The sequence below is a fragment of the Stenella coeruleoalba genome (genome assembly GCF_951394435.1).
Source record: "Stenella coeruleoalba genome assembly, chromosome: 3".
Classification (NCBI taxonomy): domain Eukaryota; kingdom Metazoa; phylum Chordata; class Mammalia; order Artiodactyla; family Delphinidae; genus Stenella; species Stenella coeruleoalba.
Genome location: NC_137148.1, coordinates 91,938,717 through 91,958,715, shown reverse-complemented (window position 1 = coordinate 91,958,715; position 19,999 = coordinate 91,938,717). Strand labels below are relative to the sequence as shown.

General features: G+C 42.3%; 1 protein-coding gene across 4 annotated transcripts in view; it reads right to left on the bottom strand.

Moving 5' to 3' along the window:
* EPB41L4A (erythrocyte membrane protein band 4.1 like 4A) overlaps positions 1 to 19,999 on the bottom strand; it is a 255,483-nt gene that overhangs the window by 20,931 nt on the left and 214,553 nt on the right. For all 4 annotated transcript variants that reach the window (XM_079915313.1, XM_079915310.1, XM_079915311.1 and 1 more), the window contains 2 exons: positions 11,787 to 11,834; positions 10,606 to 10,683 (listed from right to left, as the gene is read on the bottom strand). In XM_079915313.1, coding sequence (XP_079771439.1) covers positions 10,606 to 10,683; positions 11,787 to 11,834 — 126 coding nt within the window. The remainder of the gene's footprint in view (positions 1 to 10,605; positions 10,684 to 11,786; positions 11,835 to 19,999) is intronic.

Below are 19,999 nucleotides of genomic sequence, written 5' to 3'. Positions count from 1 at the left end.
GTTAAGAATCTGCCTGCCAATGCAGGGGACACGGGTTCGAGCCCTGGTCCGGGAAGATCCCACATGCCACGGAGCAACTAAACCCGTGTGCCACAGCTACTGAGCCTGCGCTCTAGAGCCCGTGAGCCACAACTACTGAGCACACGTGCTGCAACTACTGAAGTCCGCGCGCCTAGAGCCTGTGCTCCGCAACAAGAGAAGCCATCACAATGAGAAGCCCGCACACTGCAATGCAGAGTAGCCCCCGCTCGCCACAACTAGAGAAAGCCCACGCGCAGCAATGAAGACCCAACGCAGCCAAAAATAAATAAATACATTTAAAAATCAAACATATTTAGGTTTCGACTAAAGAAACAGTGGTGTCTGCTACACAGTCTTAAATCATGAATCATTTTATACAAATATACTAAGTAAAACAGCAATGAATAGTTTTCCTTTGAAATGCTCTTAAAAATTCACAAATTGTCCAAGTTTTCATGCACAATAAGTGCCAGATACAATTTCCATTTTTTTAAGACAAGAAGCTACAAATAAAAAAAGTTAAATGTGGTGCATAATGCCTCAGCAACCAAGTAGGCACAGAACATTCTGGTTATGCTGCTCGCATGTTTAAGAGGGAATGAGGGCTGAGCACTCAGCACTCAGCGTGGCCAGGGGCCCTGCCGGGAATGTAAAATGAGGGAAAGGGAAACTGGGGGGAGGGGGTACTGGGGGGCACAGGCACTTGCCATGTAAGAGCACGGGACAATGTTACTTAATCCTCTCAGTTTTTAAAAGATAATCCACAAATCTGGATTTTTTAAAAACAAACTCTTCTATTTTTTAAGTAATGGTAACCAATTATGAATGCGAAATACTGTATTGACCTGGCAAAACCCATCCATGGACCACACAGCCTGCAGAAGTTTCGGACTTTTGATGCATCAAGTCTTTCTAAAAAGAAGGGTGAGGTGTTACAGGGGAGAGAGGGAACCAAGTACTTAATTAAAGCAAGTGCTTAATTAATGTGTAAATAATGTCTGGAATGCACTGCAGTGATGCTGTGAAGCCATGAGTATTTCTTGCAAAAATCAAACACCTGTTATTTGAATTTTTGACTTTGAATTTATGTACGTTCTTGAGGAAGCTGCTCCAGGGTGTTTCTTTCACACTGCTGCTCCCGGGGCGTGGGAGAGCAGCATGGAATTGCACGGTAATCATCCCAGTACTGTGACTGCATGAGCATAACTGCTTCGAAACAGAAATGAAAAGAATAGACAAGTCTGGAGTCATTTCTCTCACTGAACAGATGTCTTTCCGCTGCCCTGTTACAGCACTTAGTACAGACTGTGGGGTGGATTCCGCTGCCCTGTTACAGCACTTAGTACAGACTGTGGGGTGGATATCTGGATCTGCTTATAATGCAAACCAGTAGAAGAGTGACATATATTCATCTCACTTATACTCAAACAGAGACAATGGAAAGCAAATTCCAGTTTAAAAAAAAAAAGTAGCTTATGGGCTTCCCTGGTGGCACAGTCATTGGGGGTCCGCCTGCCGATGCGGGGGACGCGGGTTCGTGCCCCGTTCCGGGAGGATCCCGCATGCCGCGGAGCGGCTGGGCCCGTGAGCCATGGTCGTTGAGCCTGCGCTCCGCAACGGGAGAGGCCACAACAGTGAGAGGGCCGCGTACCGCATTAAAAAAAAAAAAAAAAAAGTAGCTTATGAGGAAGAAGCTATTTAAATCTCTCTAGATTAAAGAGGAATTGTGTTAAGTAAAAAATTATCTGTAACACATTTCAAGTCTTTGAACTGTATATATTTCCTCACTAAAGCTTTCATTCCTAATAGGCTATTATTTGAATATTAACAGGATACAGTCATGGTATTTTTCACAGATTCAAGAACATAGTTCCCTCTTCTAATGACATGTGCAGAGGAAATGAAAACTGAACATATGAATCTGAATATTAGAAACATCTGAAGAAAAGTATGAGAAGGTATACGACGAGGTCATAATTAATCACTCTTTGAAGCAAACACTCTCACTTGAAAACTCCATGTGCGCATACACACACACGTGTATGTATATGTATTTTCATAGCCAGAACCTACACCTCTGAGCCATTCCATGTATCACGTGACAGCCAGGGAGTGACCCACCAGACCTGCGGGGGGAACTGTCCTGGACTCTCCCAGGACTGAGGGATCCAAAAGCTAGGAGGAGACAGTGGGAAGGCGTCAGGCCGGCAAGGAGCTGTCTTCCCTCCCACAGGAACCCACATCTTGCATTGCCCGGGGTAGACATAACACCAGGTCCTGGCAACTCCTAAGCCTGGAGTCTTTTAGACTACAGCTTCCGTTCTGAGCTAAATCGCTGCACAGCTCGTGGACAGGACAAAATTCCACTAATTTTTTTTTTTTTAAATTGGTAAATCAGCATCCTTAAATATTTTTGAGAGGTCAAGCCTGCCAGCAAGGGTGAAACCTGACTGAGGCAAACATACGTTTCCTAGAGAAACATTCCTTAGACAGTTCAAAGGAAGCACAAGCAGTATATGCTCATTCTTCTATTGTGGAATTTAGCTGGCTACTCTCATACTGAGGCTTTACTCTGATAACAAAAATTAAAACTCCTGAGACAAGAGCACACATATTTCTTGTACCTTACTAGTAACAAGAACTAAATCAGAAAGAATTTCAGACGACGGCATGCACCTTTAACTTTTATTTTCCTAATCAAAAAGTCGAAAGTGAGGGCAGTGAAACCATGTCAGTTAATATCCTTGGGACCCACATGTTCCAAAGACAGTTGCCCTCTACTGGGGATACTCTTTCATAAATATTCTAACAAGGTACATTAAAAATGTAAGCCTCATTGGAGAGTCACAACAGAAGCACATTCTCCTGAGTAACGGGTGGTGTGGCTGCCTTAGTCTGTAATGAAGTTTGAAATTACACCCTTACAAAAGGCCTCTGGTTAATGGTACCTCATTACAAGAATGAAAGTGTCATTTCTTCCATCACTGAACTGCTCCAGAAAATACAGATGCTACATGGAAAGGAAAAATCCTAGCCCTAAAGGCAAGGATACTGTAACACTGAGTCCTTATGAGGCAGGAGTTAACTATTTTGTTTATGCATGAGTAACTAAAGAAATCTTTAAATGTAAAAGACATATCCTATCATGATTCTACCTTATAAGTCTCATTTCTCCTTAGGTGTAGCACACACAAAGTGTTGGTTTTTGCTCCTTTCCTGCTACATTTTAATTTTAATGTGGGGATTTACATTATGAAGAATAAAAACACTGTAAGCATTATATCAATATAGTACCTTTTAAAAAGTCAAAACGTCTTATATGACAGTCAGTCATGAAAGTCTTAAGTGGGGAAAGGAGTCCGTTGAAATTTTCACTGGGGATGTATTCATTTTCAAATGTTATATTTAAAGCTGAACCTCAAAAAATGCTGTTTCTTTCCTGTATCCATTAAGGCAATAACTCTACATGCATCATATTTTGTCTATTTCCTCATGTACAACCAAGGAGAGTTAGCAACTGGGCTAAGAAGCCTTACCATAAGGTTTTTGCTTTTTAATCAAGGTATGAGGGAGAGCATCGCTCTAGAATACAGCATTCTCCAATAACATTTCAGAATAAGAGAATTCTGATACATTTCCTCCATGTCTCACCAAACTTCAATACCCTAATTTTTCAGGCTATCCGTGCAATTTAGATTTTAACTGCATTTGTCACTTAAAGTTTGCAAAAGGTTTGGAAGACAAAACGTCATATAATCGTTTGATAACAATAATGAAGATAATGACTGTTCCTAGTCTCTTCTTTCCTATCTTCCCAATTATAGTTCTGCCTCTTCTGCAAAATTCTTCACAGTACCAAATGAATTCCTATACAAATCCCCGCGGGTTTTACTTCATCCTCTACCTTTATCCAGGCAGTTTTGTTCTTAATAGGACCTTCCTTTATACCAGTTCTTAATTCATTTCTCATTCACTGAGATAAAGACCATGTGTAATACTGAACTTGAGAAATCTTACAGAGCAAGTGTATAATGACGCTTCCATTTCTCATTTACTGAGATAAAGACCATGTGTAATACTGAACTTGAGAAATCTTACAGAGCAAGTGTATAATGACGCTTCCAGGCGATAAGAGCAATACCCATCGCTCCTGAGTTCAGCCTCGTTCCAGCTCTGTCATTATCTGACTCAGAGACCCTGGGCAAAACGCTTAACCTTCTTTGGTAGGTCTGTTTCTTCATCTACTGAATTACTGTAAAGATCCTTTCCAGCTTTAAAATTATGGTTCTCTATTCATGCTTTATTTATAAGCCATTCAGACATGGTAAAAAAAAAAACAAAACTCTCCACTCTTCAGCAATAGCACAACTTCCCAGACAAGTGCTTCATACAACCACTCCATCGCTAATATTAAATCTGCAGTTCCCAGCTGACTGTGGACTTGTGTTTCTCATCCACTGCTCTCATTTTTGGATCACATGCTATAAACCAGTCTTCTTTTTTTTTCAGTAGTTTTTCTTCCCTTGGGAAATTTATGTTGGTTCCAGGCATCTGTCGACATACTCCCTGAAGACCAGCAAGCAAAAAATTCATTTGCTTTTCCCACCTTCCCCCACCATCAATAAATTATTCTTATTTGCTCTTAAAGGTGATTCTATCTCTTCCACTTACTCCTTATGCTCTCCCGGCTAAAATGGGCCGCGTTTGGTGTCATCTCCCTCCCCAAACTCTCCTGCTTTCGTGATCCTTCAACCTGCTCTGCTTTTAGTCATCTGACAGCATTCCTCATTTGCTGCAGCTCCGCACTTCCACAGTCATCTCTGTCAACTTGGATTATACTCTGGAATCCCTAAATAATCCACATCAAATGTCTAAATCTTAATACAACTTATTAAAGTGGAAATCAGAACCCTGTGCCATCTGTACCATGGTGAACATCATTTCCATTGGCTCTGCACGAACTGCTCTCTCCCTACCCGCAATTTTTACCTGGTTTGCAGCCAGCCCCGACACTTCAATCAGGGACAGGGACCGGGCAGGAGGGAATGCTTGCAACGAAACAGTTACCTATCTTCAGGCCATGTGGAAGAAACGTCCCTTGGTTTAAGTTTGCCATCATCAAAACCACATTTTTTCCCTAGGGCAGAGGGACAGGAATGCTTTGCTTTGTGTTATCCCTCTAACAACAACAAAACCCTGCCAAAGCCGTGATCTAGATCTCCCCGGCTCAAGTGTATTGTCCCTGTTAGCTGCAGTGCCACAGAGGATGGTTTCTTTCTTTTTTCAGAAAAATAATATCAAAGGCCTGTGGAACACATTTAAAATACTTCAAACCATCTTAATCCATTATTCAGATACAGATTCTAAAAGACGTCTAAAAGCAGGAGGAAACTCTAACAACGTTTGTGGAAGAACAAATTCATGTTAGAAATACTGACTTCTTTATTGTGAAAGGGAGCTGGGCCCCACTTTGCAGATCCAACAGGACTTCAGATAACACTGAGCAGCGCTGAACATTCTCATCAATCGAATAGTACCTGCCCATGCAGGGCCCTTTGTGCTTTTCAAAGTGCATCCACTATCTCAGATCTTTATAAACCCCGTGAAGTAGGCGGGGCAGGTATTATCCCACTTTGCATGTGTGAAAATTAAAACTCAGAGGGTAAAGGAACCAGCTCCTAGGCACAAAGATCTTCAAAGCATCTTCAAAATTCGTAACGCACCCGTCCCTCGTTCTTTGTTCTGAGCTTTATTTCACCCACATGCGCACGCACGTGTGCACACACATCACCTCAGGTACATAACTCATGTGATTATGATGCAAACATCCCAGAATGAAACTTGGGAAAGGCCTAAATGGTCCCCTGTTGCCAATTTATTCTAGTCCAGCATTTACCCCCAGCTTCTATCATTTCTCTTACCCTTTTAATCCTCACCAGGCTCCAGAGTTACTTCCACTTTTATGCTTATGCAAAAAACACCAGACTAGTTCTCTGCCTCACTGCCCACCTCCTCCAAATCTCCCACTTCAAATCCTAAAAGCCTAGCAACACATCAAAGCTAATGACTGAGTAATCCACAGATCCTCCCCGGTGAATGCCCAAAGGAGTGCTGATTTTCATCAACAGCACAAAGGATACTTTGCAGACCGGTTTCTTTGAACGTGAAGGATATTTTATTAAGCTCAAGGTATTTTCAGGGAAAGCTGGTTTATGAAAGGCTTCACTCCGATAGGTCTACCTCTTAGGTCCTCCTTCAACAGACACTGTGGGCAAGTCCTGAGCATGGCCCAGGGGCTCAAACCCATAAAGACCAGCTGACTGACCCTTCTGATCTTAGGTACAAGATTCAAAATTCTAACTAGTAAAACATAATGCAATCTAATATTCACGTTAACTTCATGCTGCTTTGTACTTGGTAGGTTTCCAATTTGATGAATTTAATTCAACCGATGTTTTCCCAAATCAGTATAACAAAAAGTAATCTGAAAAGAAATTTGCAGCCTTTTAGTTTTCAATCCTACCAGTGAATTGAATCCTACCAATTCCACTTCCCAATATCAATCTATCTCTCACTATTTAGATCATAATCACCACTTCATAACTTTTTGGAGGTCAGACACCCCCTTAAGAATCTGATTAAATCTACAGACTATCGCCAGAAAATTGTATACTTAGAAACACAAAGAATGTTACATACAATTTCTTGGCGTTATGAGACCCCTAAAACCTACCCATCAATCAGAGGGTAAGAATACCTGGTCTGAAAATACAAATGTGTAAAGTCAGGGTAGATGGGGAAATGGAAGACAAGGTTAAAAGAAAAGTGGAAAAGGTTGGAAAGAGGGTGTAGGAGCGGTGGGGACAGCCAAAGGAAGAGGCAGTGCCTCCAAAATTAGATAGTAAACTGTCTGGCTCCCTCCGCCAAAGTGCTATCACCTCTCAGATTTCATTTGGTCTTTGCAGTAACTCATTCAAGAAAGCAGATCAGGTAGTATGCACTCCATTTTAGGGATGAGAAAGCTAAGTTTAAATTTGTTAAATGAGCTGCCCAAGGTCAAACAGCAGGACATGGCAGAACCAAAACCCTGACCCGCACCCTTGGGGGTTTTTTGACACATCACTGGCTCCTAAACAGAGACAGAAGTCAGAGAAGACAGGAAAGAAAGAGTGAGAAAGAAGCTAAGAAAAGAAAAAAAAGGGAACTGGGTGAGGAAAAATAATGTGATATAGTAAAAAGGGAGGCAAGAGAAGAGAAATGAAGATGAGGGTGTACGTAGAGACACTGAGGGGAAAATAAGGACTTTCTGTCATCTGAGATGTTATCACAAGAAACTGTGCTCCAACTTCCAGGTATTATACAAAGGGAGGAAAAATCTATTTTCTCAAATCTTAAAATCTAGAGAACTGTAGGTACCCATGCACATTATGAAAACAGTAAGGAAGCAACAACTGAAGTGAAAGGGGATTAAGAAAGACATAAACAATTCCCCAAAGGAGGCTCGAAGCCTCTGGTATTGTCGGAAACTTCTGTGGAATGAAACCCTGCAGTTACTGCACAGCCCTCACCATCTGGCCTCATTAGCTCTAGACCCAAAACTGACAGAGGGGGTGCTTATCTACAGTTATATTTTCCTAAAACTGAATCTAAACAACAATCCTTGTTTCTGATACTAGGCTTCCAGAGTTGATGTGGATTATGATTTTTTTTTCATGGTTGTTAAAAGCCACAACTACTGCTTTGGATAAAGTTGATCTATGAACATTGTCTTGTTAACTTGTGTTTCTCCGAACACAAAATCTGAGATATTGAAATTGTCATCCATGGGAACAGCAAGGCAGCTTAAAATCCAATGGGCAGACACAGTGAAAAAACAGTATTTACACAGAATTATCTCCAACCTAATAGGAGAGACCTTCCTTATGTTAAACAAACAAACAAACAAAAACAAAAAAAACGGCAAGAAAGAGTAGCATAGGAAAGAGCATCCCAAAGACCACACACAGTCTCCAGAAAGTCTCTCTGGAACTCTGTCCAGAGTTCCACTGGACACCTCATGGGCTTCAAAACAGTGCGTGAAAAGCAAATGTGCACAGTCTTTGTTCCTCTGCCTCAGGCTACAGTTCCCCTGGGGAGACAGGAAAGTGGGGTGTGTCGGGTGCAGGCTCTGGTTTCCAAAGTGAGGAAGCATCCAGGTCTGCATTTAGAGACCTTGCTGGCAGGAAGTAGAACATCAACATGTTCAAGATTCACTTTGCCCCATTCTAGGGTTACCAGAGTCCTTTAATAAAAGTACAAAAGACGCTGGTGAGAGCTTGGCTGGGTCACGTTCCCGCCCAAAATAAGGAAGGACAACTGAGGTTGAAGAGATTCATTCTCTCCCCCAAAGTAGAAAGTCAGACATCATTTGACAACCCTTCATTACAGACACAAGACATACTGTGTCTGTAATGGGACCATCAGCAGGGCCGCAGTATAAATACTCAGACCCTTGTACCCCGAGGTGGAATGACTGGGTTCTGGCAAAATTTTAAAGGCTAATAATGGGACGGAGGGGTTAGCGGCAGCATTGCGTAATGGGTACGTGGCACCCAGGGGCAGTGTAATGTGTTGCACCATCTTTCTCTGCACACTGTACCCACACCAGGATTTTCAGGAGTGGATATGGGAACTGCAAGACATGTCTCTTCCTCTGCCCAGTTTTTGCTATGCCCCTGAGAGCTAGAGTCCAGACCTCATCTTCTACAGACACAGGCAACTTGTATAACCCTAGGGCAATATCTCTGCAGGTAAAAGAAATGATTTTGAAAACCTTTGTGTTAGTGTGTTTTGAAAGCAATTTCTCATTAATAGCCTTACAAAGTACATTTGCATTTAAACATTCAGAACCACCATCATTCTAAAATACAGTACAAAGAAAGCCAGTCTAAAAAATTGTTCATGAAATTGGGGTGGGAGGAGAAATTGGGGTAGAGGGAGAAAACACCTAGAAGGAATATTGAAACCAGTGCCCCTAGATCAGTAATGAGCTATTTAGGAACTTGTTGGCAACCTTTAAATAGTGTTTCATTTTAATAGCAAATATCACCGTGAGCATTTTGGCCTGAAAAGACACTGTTTTTAAATAGGTTACCTTCTGAGAAGTTGAGAATAGAGCACCTATGAGCTCAACTTAGAATACACCAAGCAAAACAGAAATATATTTATTAAGATACTGGCTTGATCAGTAAGTACAAATGGGGGAGGGAGGCTGTTTTGTTTGTTAGTTTTGCTTTGTTTTGTGTTGTTTATGCAGAAATACTGAATTTTAGAGCAGGAAGAGGGTACCTGAGGGAGAGCTACCCTCTACACTTGGCTTTTTATAGATAAAGAAACTGAAATCATTTCCTTGAGAAAGGTGTCCTTCCACACTGAGATCTCACCTCTATCTAGCGTGATGCCAGCCCCTACGAAGGCTCCACATGGAAAGCTTCCTAAGGAAGTGGCCCACCTTACAATGCTATCTGGGCTGTTATTACACAGGCTTTGTAGTTAGAGAGGGAGGCCAATTCAATGCATGACCAGCACAGGAGCTCTGAGCACTAAAGAAGGACCTTGGAGATTATCTTATCCAACTTCTTCATTTTACAGAGGAGAAAAGGACGGCCCAGAAAAATAAAGCAACCAAGCAAGACTCCACGTCAGGTGAGAACCGGTTTCCCAACAGTGGCCCTACGGACATTCTTGGGGCCAGGTATTTCTTTGTTGTAGAGGGCTGTCCTGTGCAGCGGAGGATGTTTAGCAGCCTCTCTAGCCAGCAGCGAGCCCCCCCCCCCACAATTGTGACATCCAAAAGTATCCCAAAACATTGCCAAATGTCCTCAGGGAACACAGGGAAAGACAAAACTGTCCCCGTTTGAGAACCACTGGGTTGGAAACTGGCATAACCAGTAACCAAATCCCTCACCTCGCCAACCTGGTGCTCTTTCATTATATGATTACTTGTTTTCAAATAAGTATTCCAGAACTAGGAAGAACTGATTAGTGCATTAAGCCATCACTGACATTGATTACATGTCAAATCATGTTATTAACAAGCTCTTAAGAATAAGTCTTAAAGATATGAACTAATTGCATTTACCCATCTAACTGTGTGCGCCTGGCACGAGTATAAACACGTATTTGCATGTACACATACATAAGGCTGAAACTATGCAACTATGAGTGTCTCGTTTTTTGGCTGGGCAAAGGATAGTGATGTCATGTTAAAAGACACTTCAGGGAGAAATCGCTCTACAAATGGTAAAATTTCTTACCACCCTTAAACAAATTCACCACGTGTTGTACCTAAATATAGGTCATCATCTTTTTTATTAACAAGAAGGAACCTCACTGTCAAATTGTTTAATCATCTTATTATAAAGATAAGAAACTCAGCCCAAAGAGCCGAGGTTTCCTAAAACCGTGCTTTAAAATCATGCCAGATTCCTTCTTAAACACAGATGAGAAAAATCAGGCATAGAAATTCATAGGACACACAGCTTCTATGACCAGTGGTAGCCTCTGATTTCAGAGTTCCCGTTAACCACGACCTTCCAATATTACCTGTTTCTCTTTTTCCGGTGTTCTCTATTAGAATTTTCTGATTCACTACCACTGCTTGTGTTACAGCGTGAGCGCGACCTGAAAACAAAATAAGAGCAAAAGGAAAAAAAAACACAACCCACATTTATGACAAATGAAAAATTTCAGAAAGGTTCATGTTGGTTCTTTAGAATTAATTTTGCAGTAAAATTACTAATCCAAACATAAGTAGCTGTCGTACCCTCTCCCAGTCAGAGTTTCTCAGTTCAGCCAGGCATATGAATGTCTACAGAAATGAGAGCAGATTAAAGCAAATGTCACCATGCTCCCTGAAGGGACCACAGAAACAAATACTTCCAACAGAACTCTGACGTGGAAAAGCTAAAAGCCCCTGGGGTGGACTAAATATGGACATAAAGTCCTGTCAAACCCCTACCTTCATGGAGAAAGGGAGAGTTTATTTCCCCTCCCCTTGAATTTGTGCTGGTCCTGTGACTGATTTTTACCAACAGAAGAAGGTGTAAGGGATACTCTGCCAGTTCTAGGACAGTCTCTTAACAGGGCTGGTAGCTTCTGCTTCCTTCCAGCCACCTAAGTTAGCCAGGTGCAGAGACCACAGACAGAGAGAGGTCCCAGATTGCCAGCCATTCTGCCAGGGACTAGCTAGACTAGCTAACAAACAGAATCACACAAGATATATATGGCTGTTGTTATGTTCAACCACCAAGTTTTGGGTGGTTTTAATGTAGCAAGAGATAACCGAGGGAATTCCCTGGCGGTCCGGTGGTCGAGACTCCACGCTTCCACTGCAGGGGGCACGGGTTTGATCCCTGGTCAGGGAACTAAGATCCTGCATGCCACCGCACGGTGCGGCCAAAAAAAAAAAAAAAAAAAAAGAAAGAAAGAAAGAAAGAAAAAGAGATAACTGAGACAGCTCCTCTAAGACAAAAGGAGCAGAAAAAAGAAAAAAAGAGAAACTCCTAAGGATGTTAAGAAAGAAAGACTGAGAACCAGTTGAAGCCAAAATTGATATTTCAAAGTTAAAAAAAATTACAATACTCTTAAAAAAAAATTACAATACTCTTAAAGCAGCCACTAATAAAACAAAACATTTTCCCCACTCCTGCCTCAGGTCTGCGCTGTGCTAATCTGCTAAGCCCCCTCCCTCTCCCTTGACCCGCCTTCCAATTTGTTTTCTTTACCTCCTCCTCTGCTTTAGATCTGAGTCCTCACCACTGTTATGGGCTTTCCTATGGAAAACAAACAAACGAAGACATTAAGGAGAAGAGAAAATTATCAGTTGGCTAAGGAAAGCATACCAAAATGAGTTTCACTTCAGTTAACGTATGTCCCTTACAGAGTCATCCGTTCACCAAACACGGCAGTCACACACATATGCTCAGCCCTACAACTGGCCCCAGAAACATAATACCAACTGGCTTCAAGAAGCCAGCAATCTAGCAGGGGCTACAAACAGACCATAAATAACTATGCACAACGTGTCTGGTAAGTTCCATTCATCCAATGAAGGGGCTCATCTGTATTTCCTAGGTCTGCAAGTGAAACCAAGTGCTAACCTAATTAGGCCCACCAAACCTTACCTGCCTCGCATGCTTTTTTTTTTGAGCGGGGGGGAAGTGGGCTGTGTTGGATCTTCATTGCTGCGCACGGACTTTCTCTAGTTGCAGCAAGCGGGGGCTACTCTTCATTGCAGTGCAGTGGGCTCTAGGCGCACGGGTTTCAGTAGTTGTGGCACACGGGCTCAGGAGTTGTGGCTCGCGGGCTCTAGAGCGCAGGCTCAGTAGTTGTTGCGCATGGGCTTAGCTGCTCCGCGGCATGTGGGATCTTCCCGGACCAGGGATCGAACCCATGTCCCCTGCATTGGCAGGCGGATTCTTAGCCACTGCGCCACCAGGGAAGTCCTGCCTTGCGTGCTTTCAATTGATTTTAAACTAGATGCCCACAGCTTCCTTATACATAACACCTCTGACATATGGGTCACAATAGTAATGGTTGCTTAAGTTGTTTTTCAGGAACTTGGAATTAGTTCTTGCCCAGTTCAGACCGGCTGAAACTACTCACCATTCAACTGGGCCTGCGTGAGTGTCCAATGGATGACCTTTTGATGTCAGAGGGCCAAAACCTCCACCCTCAGAACATGTGAACTCCAATATTTTTTGAACATGTGTCCTATGAAGAGCCATGAAGCTCGACTACATTTGCACAGACCACCAATTACCTCCCTCTTCTTACCTCCAGTCACCTCTCCCCACGCCTCAGACCGCCCTATCTTTTTATCCCATGAATAGCCCTAAGCCCTATCTTCAGGGAGGCAGATTTGAGATTTGTTCTCCCTTCACCTTGCTTGGCTGTCTCGTGAATAAACTGTTTCTCTGAAGCAAACCTTGGCATCTCAGCATTGGGCTCGTTGCAAAGTTGGGCAAACAAACCCAATTCAGTAACACAATCAACCAAGCCAAGTTCTGCCATAATCTGACATCAGCTCTCACCCAAATGCTCTTTCCAACACCCTGGCCTCCACGTCCCTTGTCATCGTCTCTAATGACCTCTTCACTACAACTCAGCAACCCCATCATGGTCACACTTTGGACTTTATCATCTGTCACCACCCACAAACACTCTGCTCTCTGACTGAAATCTCCTCTCCTTCCTGAATACCACTTCCTACATACCTTCAAACAGCTTTGATGGGGCACTCTGGTTAAATATGCGGGCTCTGTAGTCCTGAATGTGAAGCCCATCCCATCCATTGTTAAGTTGTGTGATTTAAACAAATTACTTCTCTACTGAGCCTCAGTTTTAATAATACTTCCCACACAGGGTTGTTATGAGGATAAAATGAATTAATATATTTAAAATGCACAGAGTAGGACCCGGCCCACTGTCAGCACTCAATAAATGCTGGCTATTATTAGTATTACTATTATTGCTTATTCAATGACTTCTGTTCTATCGTTCTTTGACCTCAGTAGTACCATCTGTCTATAGACCTTGCAAATTTCCATCAGTTCCTCACCTTTTTTTGTTCCCTCCCTGACTCAGCGCAGATTTCCATCATCTCAATAACATGTATTCCAGTACTCGAAACTTCCTCCAACTCTGTTTTTTGTTCAGTCTTTTTGTCAAAACCCCAAGTATGGGTGAATCCAACTCTCCAGGTTCTCTGAGCCAGCCGGCAAAAGCTGGCCGAGCAGTGCCGGATGAAGTTACGTAAAAGGGCATATTAGCTACACTACAAATCCATTTGCATAACCTCAAGTAGATCTACAACAGGACCCAGCAATCCTACCACCTTTCTCTGATCTAAGTACTCTTCAAACTCTTTTCACCTCGCAACCCTCTACTGCTTCAGCAGATGACTTTGTGTTCTCCTTCCAAAGTGAAAAGGAGCCAGCCATCAGATGGGAACTCTTTCCTCTTCCTGTTACCGAAAATAAAACTGACCAACATCTCCCTCTCTTATTTACGGAACTGTCCTTATAATTAAGGTCAGTCCCTTCACCTGTGCCGTGTGGGTCCCATCACCTCTTACCTACTCAGTGACTGTCATTAACTACCCTCCTATCGCTCACATATATTCAACTTGTCCTCCTAGCAAATTCTTTTACCAGCTTTTCAACATTCTCAAGTCTCTCCTATTTAGACATACACATACCTACTTTGACTCCACATCACCCGTGATTTCCTGCCCAGTCTCTCCTCTCTCCTTCAAAGCCACACTTCTTGAGAGAGGTGTCTATGCCCTTTGGTCTCCATTTCCTTACCCTTTGTTACACGTGCCTTTGCACTCCAGTCAGGGCAGACATGGCTCTTTAAGGCCACATTCACGACTTTCATTCTCCCATTTTCCTAACATAATTATATCAAATAACATAACACTGATATGTAAACACAATTATATAAGTATTGTTCACAGACGATCTAAACAGTGTTTCGGAACACAATTCCATTCTTGTATGGGTTTAAGTTTTTCTTAGCGATGATAACTGCCAAGTTTTCTACATACCTATCAGCTGCTTAGCTTTCCTTGTGCTTCTCACTGACTCTTCATCCCAACTCTGAGAAAACTGCAAAGCTCCTCCTGAGATGCACGAATACTCAGATAATCTGCAAGTTACATGTATATCCCTCCTGGAGCCCTCTGCCCTCCTGCTCATATCTGAATAGCCTGCTGTCTAGTACTGCTGCACAAATGTCACTTTGATTAACTCTCTTCACCATGAACCAGGGAATTCCTTTTGCTTCTGTTGGATGGTTCCCATATTTCCAGGTCTCATGGCCTCTTGTCTTGGTTTTGGTGGAACTTATTGACAGAGAAAACTGCGTGGCAGGTACATTATTTTTTTTTGTTTTGAGAGCTGAAATTTCTGACAATGTCTTTATTCTACACATACAATTATGGTTTATCTGGGCACAGAATCCTAAATTGAAAATAATCTTCCTTCAGCATTTTGAAGGCAATGCCTCGTTATCTTCTTTCCCTGCATTTGCTGTTAAGCAGCCCAATGCCATGATTCTGATTTGTCACCATTCGTGCATGGACTTTCTTTTCTCTCCCATTTTCCTCCCCGACACCAAGTTTTAAAAATTCTTTCTTAATCTATAATGTTTTGAAATTTAATGGTCTTGGTATGGATCTAATTTTTCAATCTAGTATGACAAATACTCAGTGGGTTCTCTCTATAGAGTTAAATCATTCCGTTCTAGGATATTTTCTTGTACTATTTCTTTTTTTTTTTTTTGTATTTACTATTTCTTTAATAGTTTCCTCTCCTGCAATTTTTGTCTTTTTTCCCTTAGAAATTTTATTAGTCAAATGATTGATATCCGGGTTCGATCATTTTTAATCCTTATTTCCATGGATTTGTTTTGTTTTGTTTTGGTTCTACTTTGGGAAAGATTTCCTTAACTTTATCTTCCAAACCTTCTATTAATTATGTAAAATTCTACCCCACGAATTTAAAATCTGAAAACTCTTATGCACTCTTTCCTTTCAATACCACAGTTTTCACTTTTCTAAAGATAATAAACTTTTTTAGAAATTTTTCTTTGTTTCTTATATTGTCTCTATTTCCTGTGAGCTCCCACACGTGTACTCCTAATTGTTGGTTCAGTCTCTGTCTTTCCAAAGAGATGCTATCCTCAAGTGCCAGGTGATTATGGCTCTCTTCGTATTTAAGCATTAGGCACTAAAAAGACTGGAACCCTCTGGATGGTGCAGTGCATGTTAACTGATGGCCTCACTGCAATGTGGAGCTAAGTAAAATGGGTAGTCTCAACCATTTCATTGGAGGATCCTTTGAAAGCTGCTATCTGTAGGCCTTTCCCCTAGTATCTGTCCATATCCTACAGTGAGATTTTCTAATTTCATGCCTAGGAGATATAAGCCTGGCTTCTAGCAGTCTGGGAATGAAGAGAGACGGAAGCTATTTAGTAACCAGATTTTTCACTCTCTTCATTTTTCACAGGGACACAATTTCTCTAACTCTTTTACAAATTAATCCTCTTCAACTATAGCAAATAAATGCTAAAGTTTCTCACAGCTCTATCACTGGCTTTGTCTTTGCATTCTATCCATACTGTCTATCTAGACAGCCTCAGTTCTATTTCATATTTCAACTAACACCTACGAGAAATCTATATTTCAGTCCAGGTGGCTAATCTAGCTCCTGACTTATATCCAACAATCCATGTAAATCATGCATGTGGACGTCTCAAAGGTACCACAAATTCAACTTATCAACAACCAAACTCAGAGCTATCCTTTTTGAGCCTGTAATGTCCAGGTGGCTCTTATTTCAGTGCATCACACCTCAATCCATGAAATTGCACAAGCCCGGACTCATTCTTGACATCTGTCACTCCTTCACCCCTCATTTTGGTCCTTCTAGTCCCACTGCTTTTACCTCCTACAGGGTCTCAAAACAATTCACTTCCTTATATCTCCACATCACCACCTTAGCGCAAGCTCCCATTCTCTCTCGCCAGGACTCATATGCTGCCTCATCTATTTCCCCTACTACCTTCTCCTACCTTCTCTCCACAGGACAGTAGGGATCACCTTTACCCAATACAAATGCAACTGTGGTATCACCCCCTTAGAAAAACCACTGGTCTAGTGACCAAAATCCTTAACAAAGTCCAGGTGTCTTTTTTTTTTTTTTTTGCGGTTCGCAGGCCTCTCACTGTTGTGGCCTCTCCCATTGCGGAGCACAGGCTCCGGATGTGCAGGCTCAGCGGCCATGGCTCACAGGCCCAGCTGCTCCGCGGCATGTGGGATCTTCCCGGACCGGGGCACGAACCCGTGTCCCCTGCATCGGCAGGCGGACTCTCAACCACTGCGCCACCAGAGAAGCCCTCCAGGTGTCCTTTGAGATCTGGCCTCATCTTTCTCTCTGGGCTCATTTCCAACACATTTCTGTTCACTCAGTGCTTGAGCAACACTGGCTTTTCAGCCTTGCTCCCCACTCTGTTCCATCCCAAGGCCCCTGAATATGTTGCCCCCGTTCCTGGAATGATCTTTCCTCTTCTTGCCTGCTCTGGCCTCAGCACCCAGCTCAAGAATCCAACCTCAGGGAACACTTCCCCGACCTCCTTGACTCAAGGACTCAGCAAAACTTCCCCTATTGGTGCTGGTTACACAAGTGTTTGGTTTGTTAAAATTTATCAAGCTGTTATACCTGTGATATGTGTACTTTTCTGGAGACATGTTAGGTTACAATAACAAGTTCTTATAAATCCCTCTAAGCACCCTATTAACTCCCCACTCAAGGACACAGAAAAGTTATAACTGCATAGGCATTTGTGTGATTCGTGTATTTCTTCCCCAAATTGTAAGCTCCCAAAGGGCAGGGACTTTCTCTAGTGCTGTTTAACACAGTGCCTGGCATAAAGTAGGCACTAATTAACATTTCTGAGTGTGAAAATGGACAGGGGTGAAAATAACTTGTACTGGCTAGGAAGTATGCTAGCCTTCTTCTTCTAGAACAGGACTGCTTAAACAAGCAGGCTTCAGGGTCTCCATGAACCTTGAAATAGTCTATGAAAATTTGTACGTGTATTTAATTAAGTACTTTTTCCTCCTCCGGAATGAATCCAACATTTCATCAGATTCTCAGAGAGTTTTATCACCCAAAAAGGTTAAGGATCAGTGTTCTAGACTCAGCCAGAATTTGATAGATTTATCCATTTAATGACAAACAACTGGCAAAACAGAAAATTTTGATATGTTTTTCAAAATATGTTATCCTGGCCATGCACTGCAAAATAGAATTTTCTATTCTTAAATTTAAGTCCTTGAGATTTCTCCATGCTGATGACAAATCTCGGTTTTAAATGTCAGAGTTCATCCAGCTATGCAGGGATTTGTGCTCAAGGGCAAGGTAAATATGTGTGAAAATAAAACAAGACTGAGAAGGACAGGGCAATTATAGGGCATTTAGAGGGGAAAGAAACAAAGAATGAGCTCTAGCTCTTTATACCAACATGCCGCAACGTCTAGTCTCCTCAAAACACACATGCCCAATAAGAGACCTTTCAAGTACCACACGGAACCAGACAGAGGCCCTGATGCTCAGACAAAAAGACTCTCTATAAAATCAAAAGCCTTTCCTCTGGATGGTGCCAATGAAAGGATCCTCTGTCCACGCACCACAATTACTTCTCTGTATTTCACAGGAAGCCAGCAGAAAACGTATCTCAGTAAAAAAGTCATTAAGTCTGGATTTGGGAATATGTGTGCTCCCGACTATTTCAAGCAATTTGTTCGGGGGAAAAAAATGTAAATTTTTACAAATAATGTAAAAACTTGATAAATTCATTTTCAAGCATATTAAAATAAAAATGACCATCTGCTCAGTGTGTGTAATTATTTTATTTAGGGAATGCTGAAAACGTACACTAATAATTTAGGATGAAAAACTATAAAAACCTATCTATTTAACAATCAAACAGTGCCAAATTCTTAATATATTTAGCAGTTCCCACTACCCACATCCCCTCAACACATATATACGCACAAATACACTTTAAAGTGTTTCCCAGTGATGTTGCCTTGGTTTTAAGTGTTGTCCAAGATGAACCAATTGTTGGTAGGGAAGGAGGGCAGAAAATCTATTCCCCTGCCTTAAGTGATGACTCATTATCCCTGCCTTTTTCAGATGTACAGACCTGGATCCACTTCTAGACTGGAACAGTTACCCACAAGGAACAGCTACCATTTTCTCCCCAAGCCTGTTTTCTCATCTGTAAAAGTGAGATAATAATGCTGGGCCAGGGATTTTCCATCGGTTCTCAGTCCCATCTGGACCCACCGCTAATGTCCCCTGTATTGCCAAGACTGGAGGCCTTAATATCACATCTTCCTGGATTCCTTTGCCACTTAGGCACTCAGGAGAGATTTGAAGGCAGGAGGAAAGGGCAAGTGATTTTGCTTCTAGCAGCACCTGTGGCACCCACTGTTGCACTCCTTACAACTGGGGGTTCCACAGTGTTAGCTATGGCGGTGGTACCTCTAGCAGTGGCAGCAAGAGTCACTCCTACAGTGGCAGAGCCCCCGGCAGTGCCAGCAGCAAGTACAGGCACCCGAGGGCCAGCTGAAAGGCGGAAGCAGCCTTGACTCTCTGGGTGACACCCCGTCTCTCCTCTTACTCCTGGCCGCACAGTGTCCAGGTCGCAGACGTGCACCACTCTCTGCCTTCTGCTCCTTCAGTCCTGCCCACGTTTGTGTACCAATCCCTGCATTAATCCCTCTCTGCTGGAAAGGCCTAGTGCCTGAATGATATATACACCAATTTCTATAGGGGTATCATAAGGATTAAATGAGATAACACATAGCAAGTAATCTGCTCAGTACTTGGAACATGGTAAATGGAAGCTATTTTTCCATTATTCTATCTAATCGTGTTGCTCACGATCCAGCTCCCCCTTCTCAGTCCTACTAGGTGAAGGTGATGACCTTTCCCTTCTTAATCACCAAAGGATTTCAGTGAAGTTGGACCTGGTTTGAGAAAGCTGGGGATGAAGACCCTGGGAAACTGGCAGACGTAGAAGACATCAAACAGGGATGGACCAGCAAGTGAGTACGAACAAGGGCAGAGAAAAGAGAAGGGCTTCTGCTTTCTAAATCTACAGTGTATACAAAAAGAACCTTGACAGTTATCTGAATACACGACCTGAACTTCTCATAATTATAAGTCACTTATAAAATACCATTTATGTAGGTACACGAAGTAAAACACAGTCCCCGTCAGGTAGGAGTGAAATGAGTTTCTCTGGTAAGTGATTTCTAGGTCTTCCTCTCTTGGACCTATCATATTGCCCAGGCTGCTTTGCAGAGACAGTCCAAAACTGCTAGATATGATTTTTTTTTTAGTTAAGTACACACACGCAAATA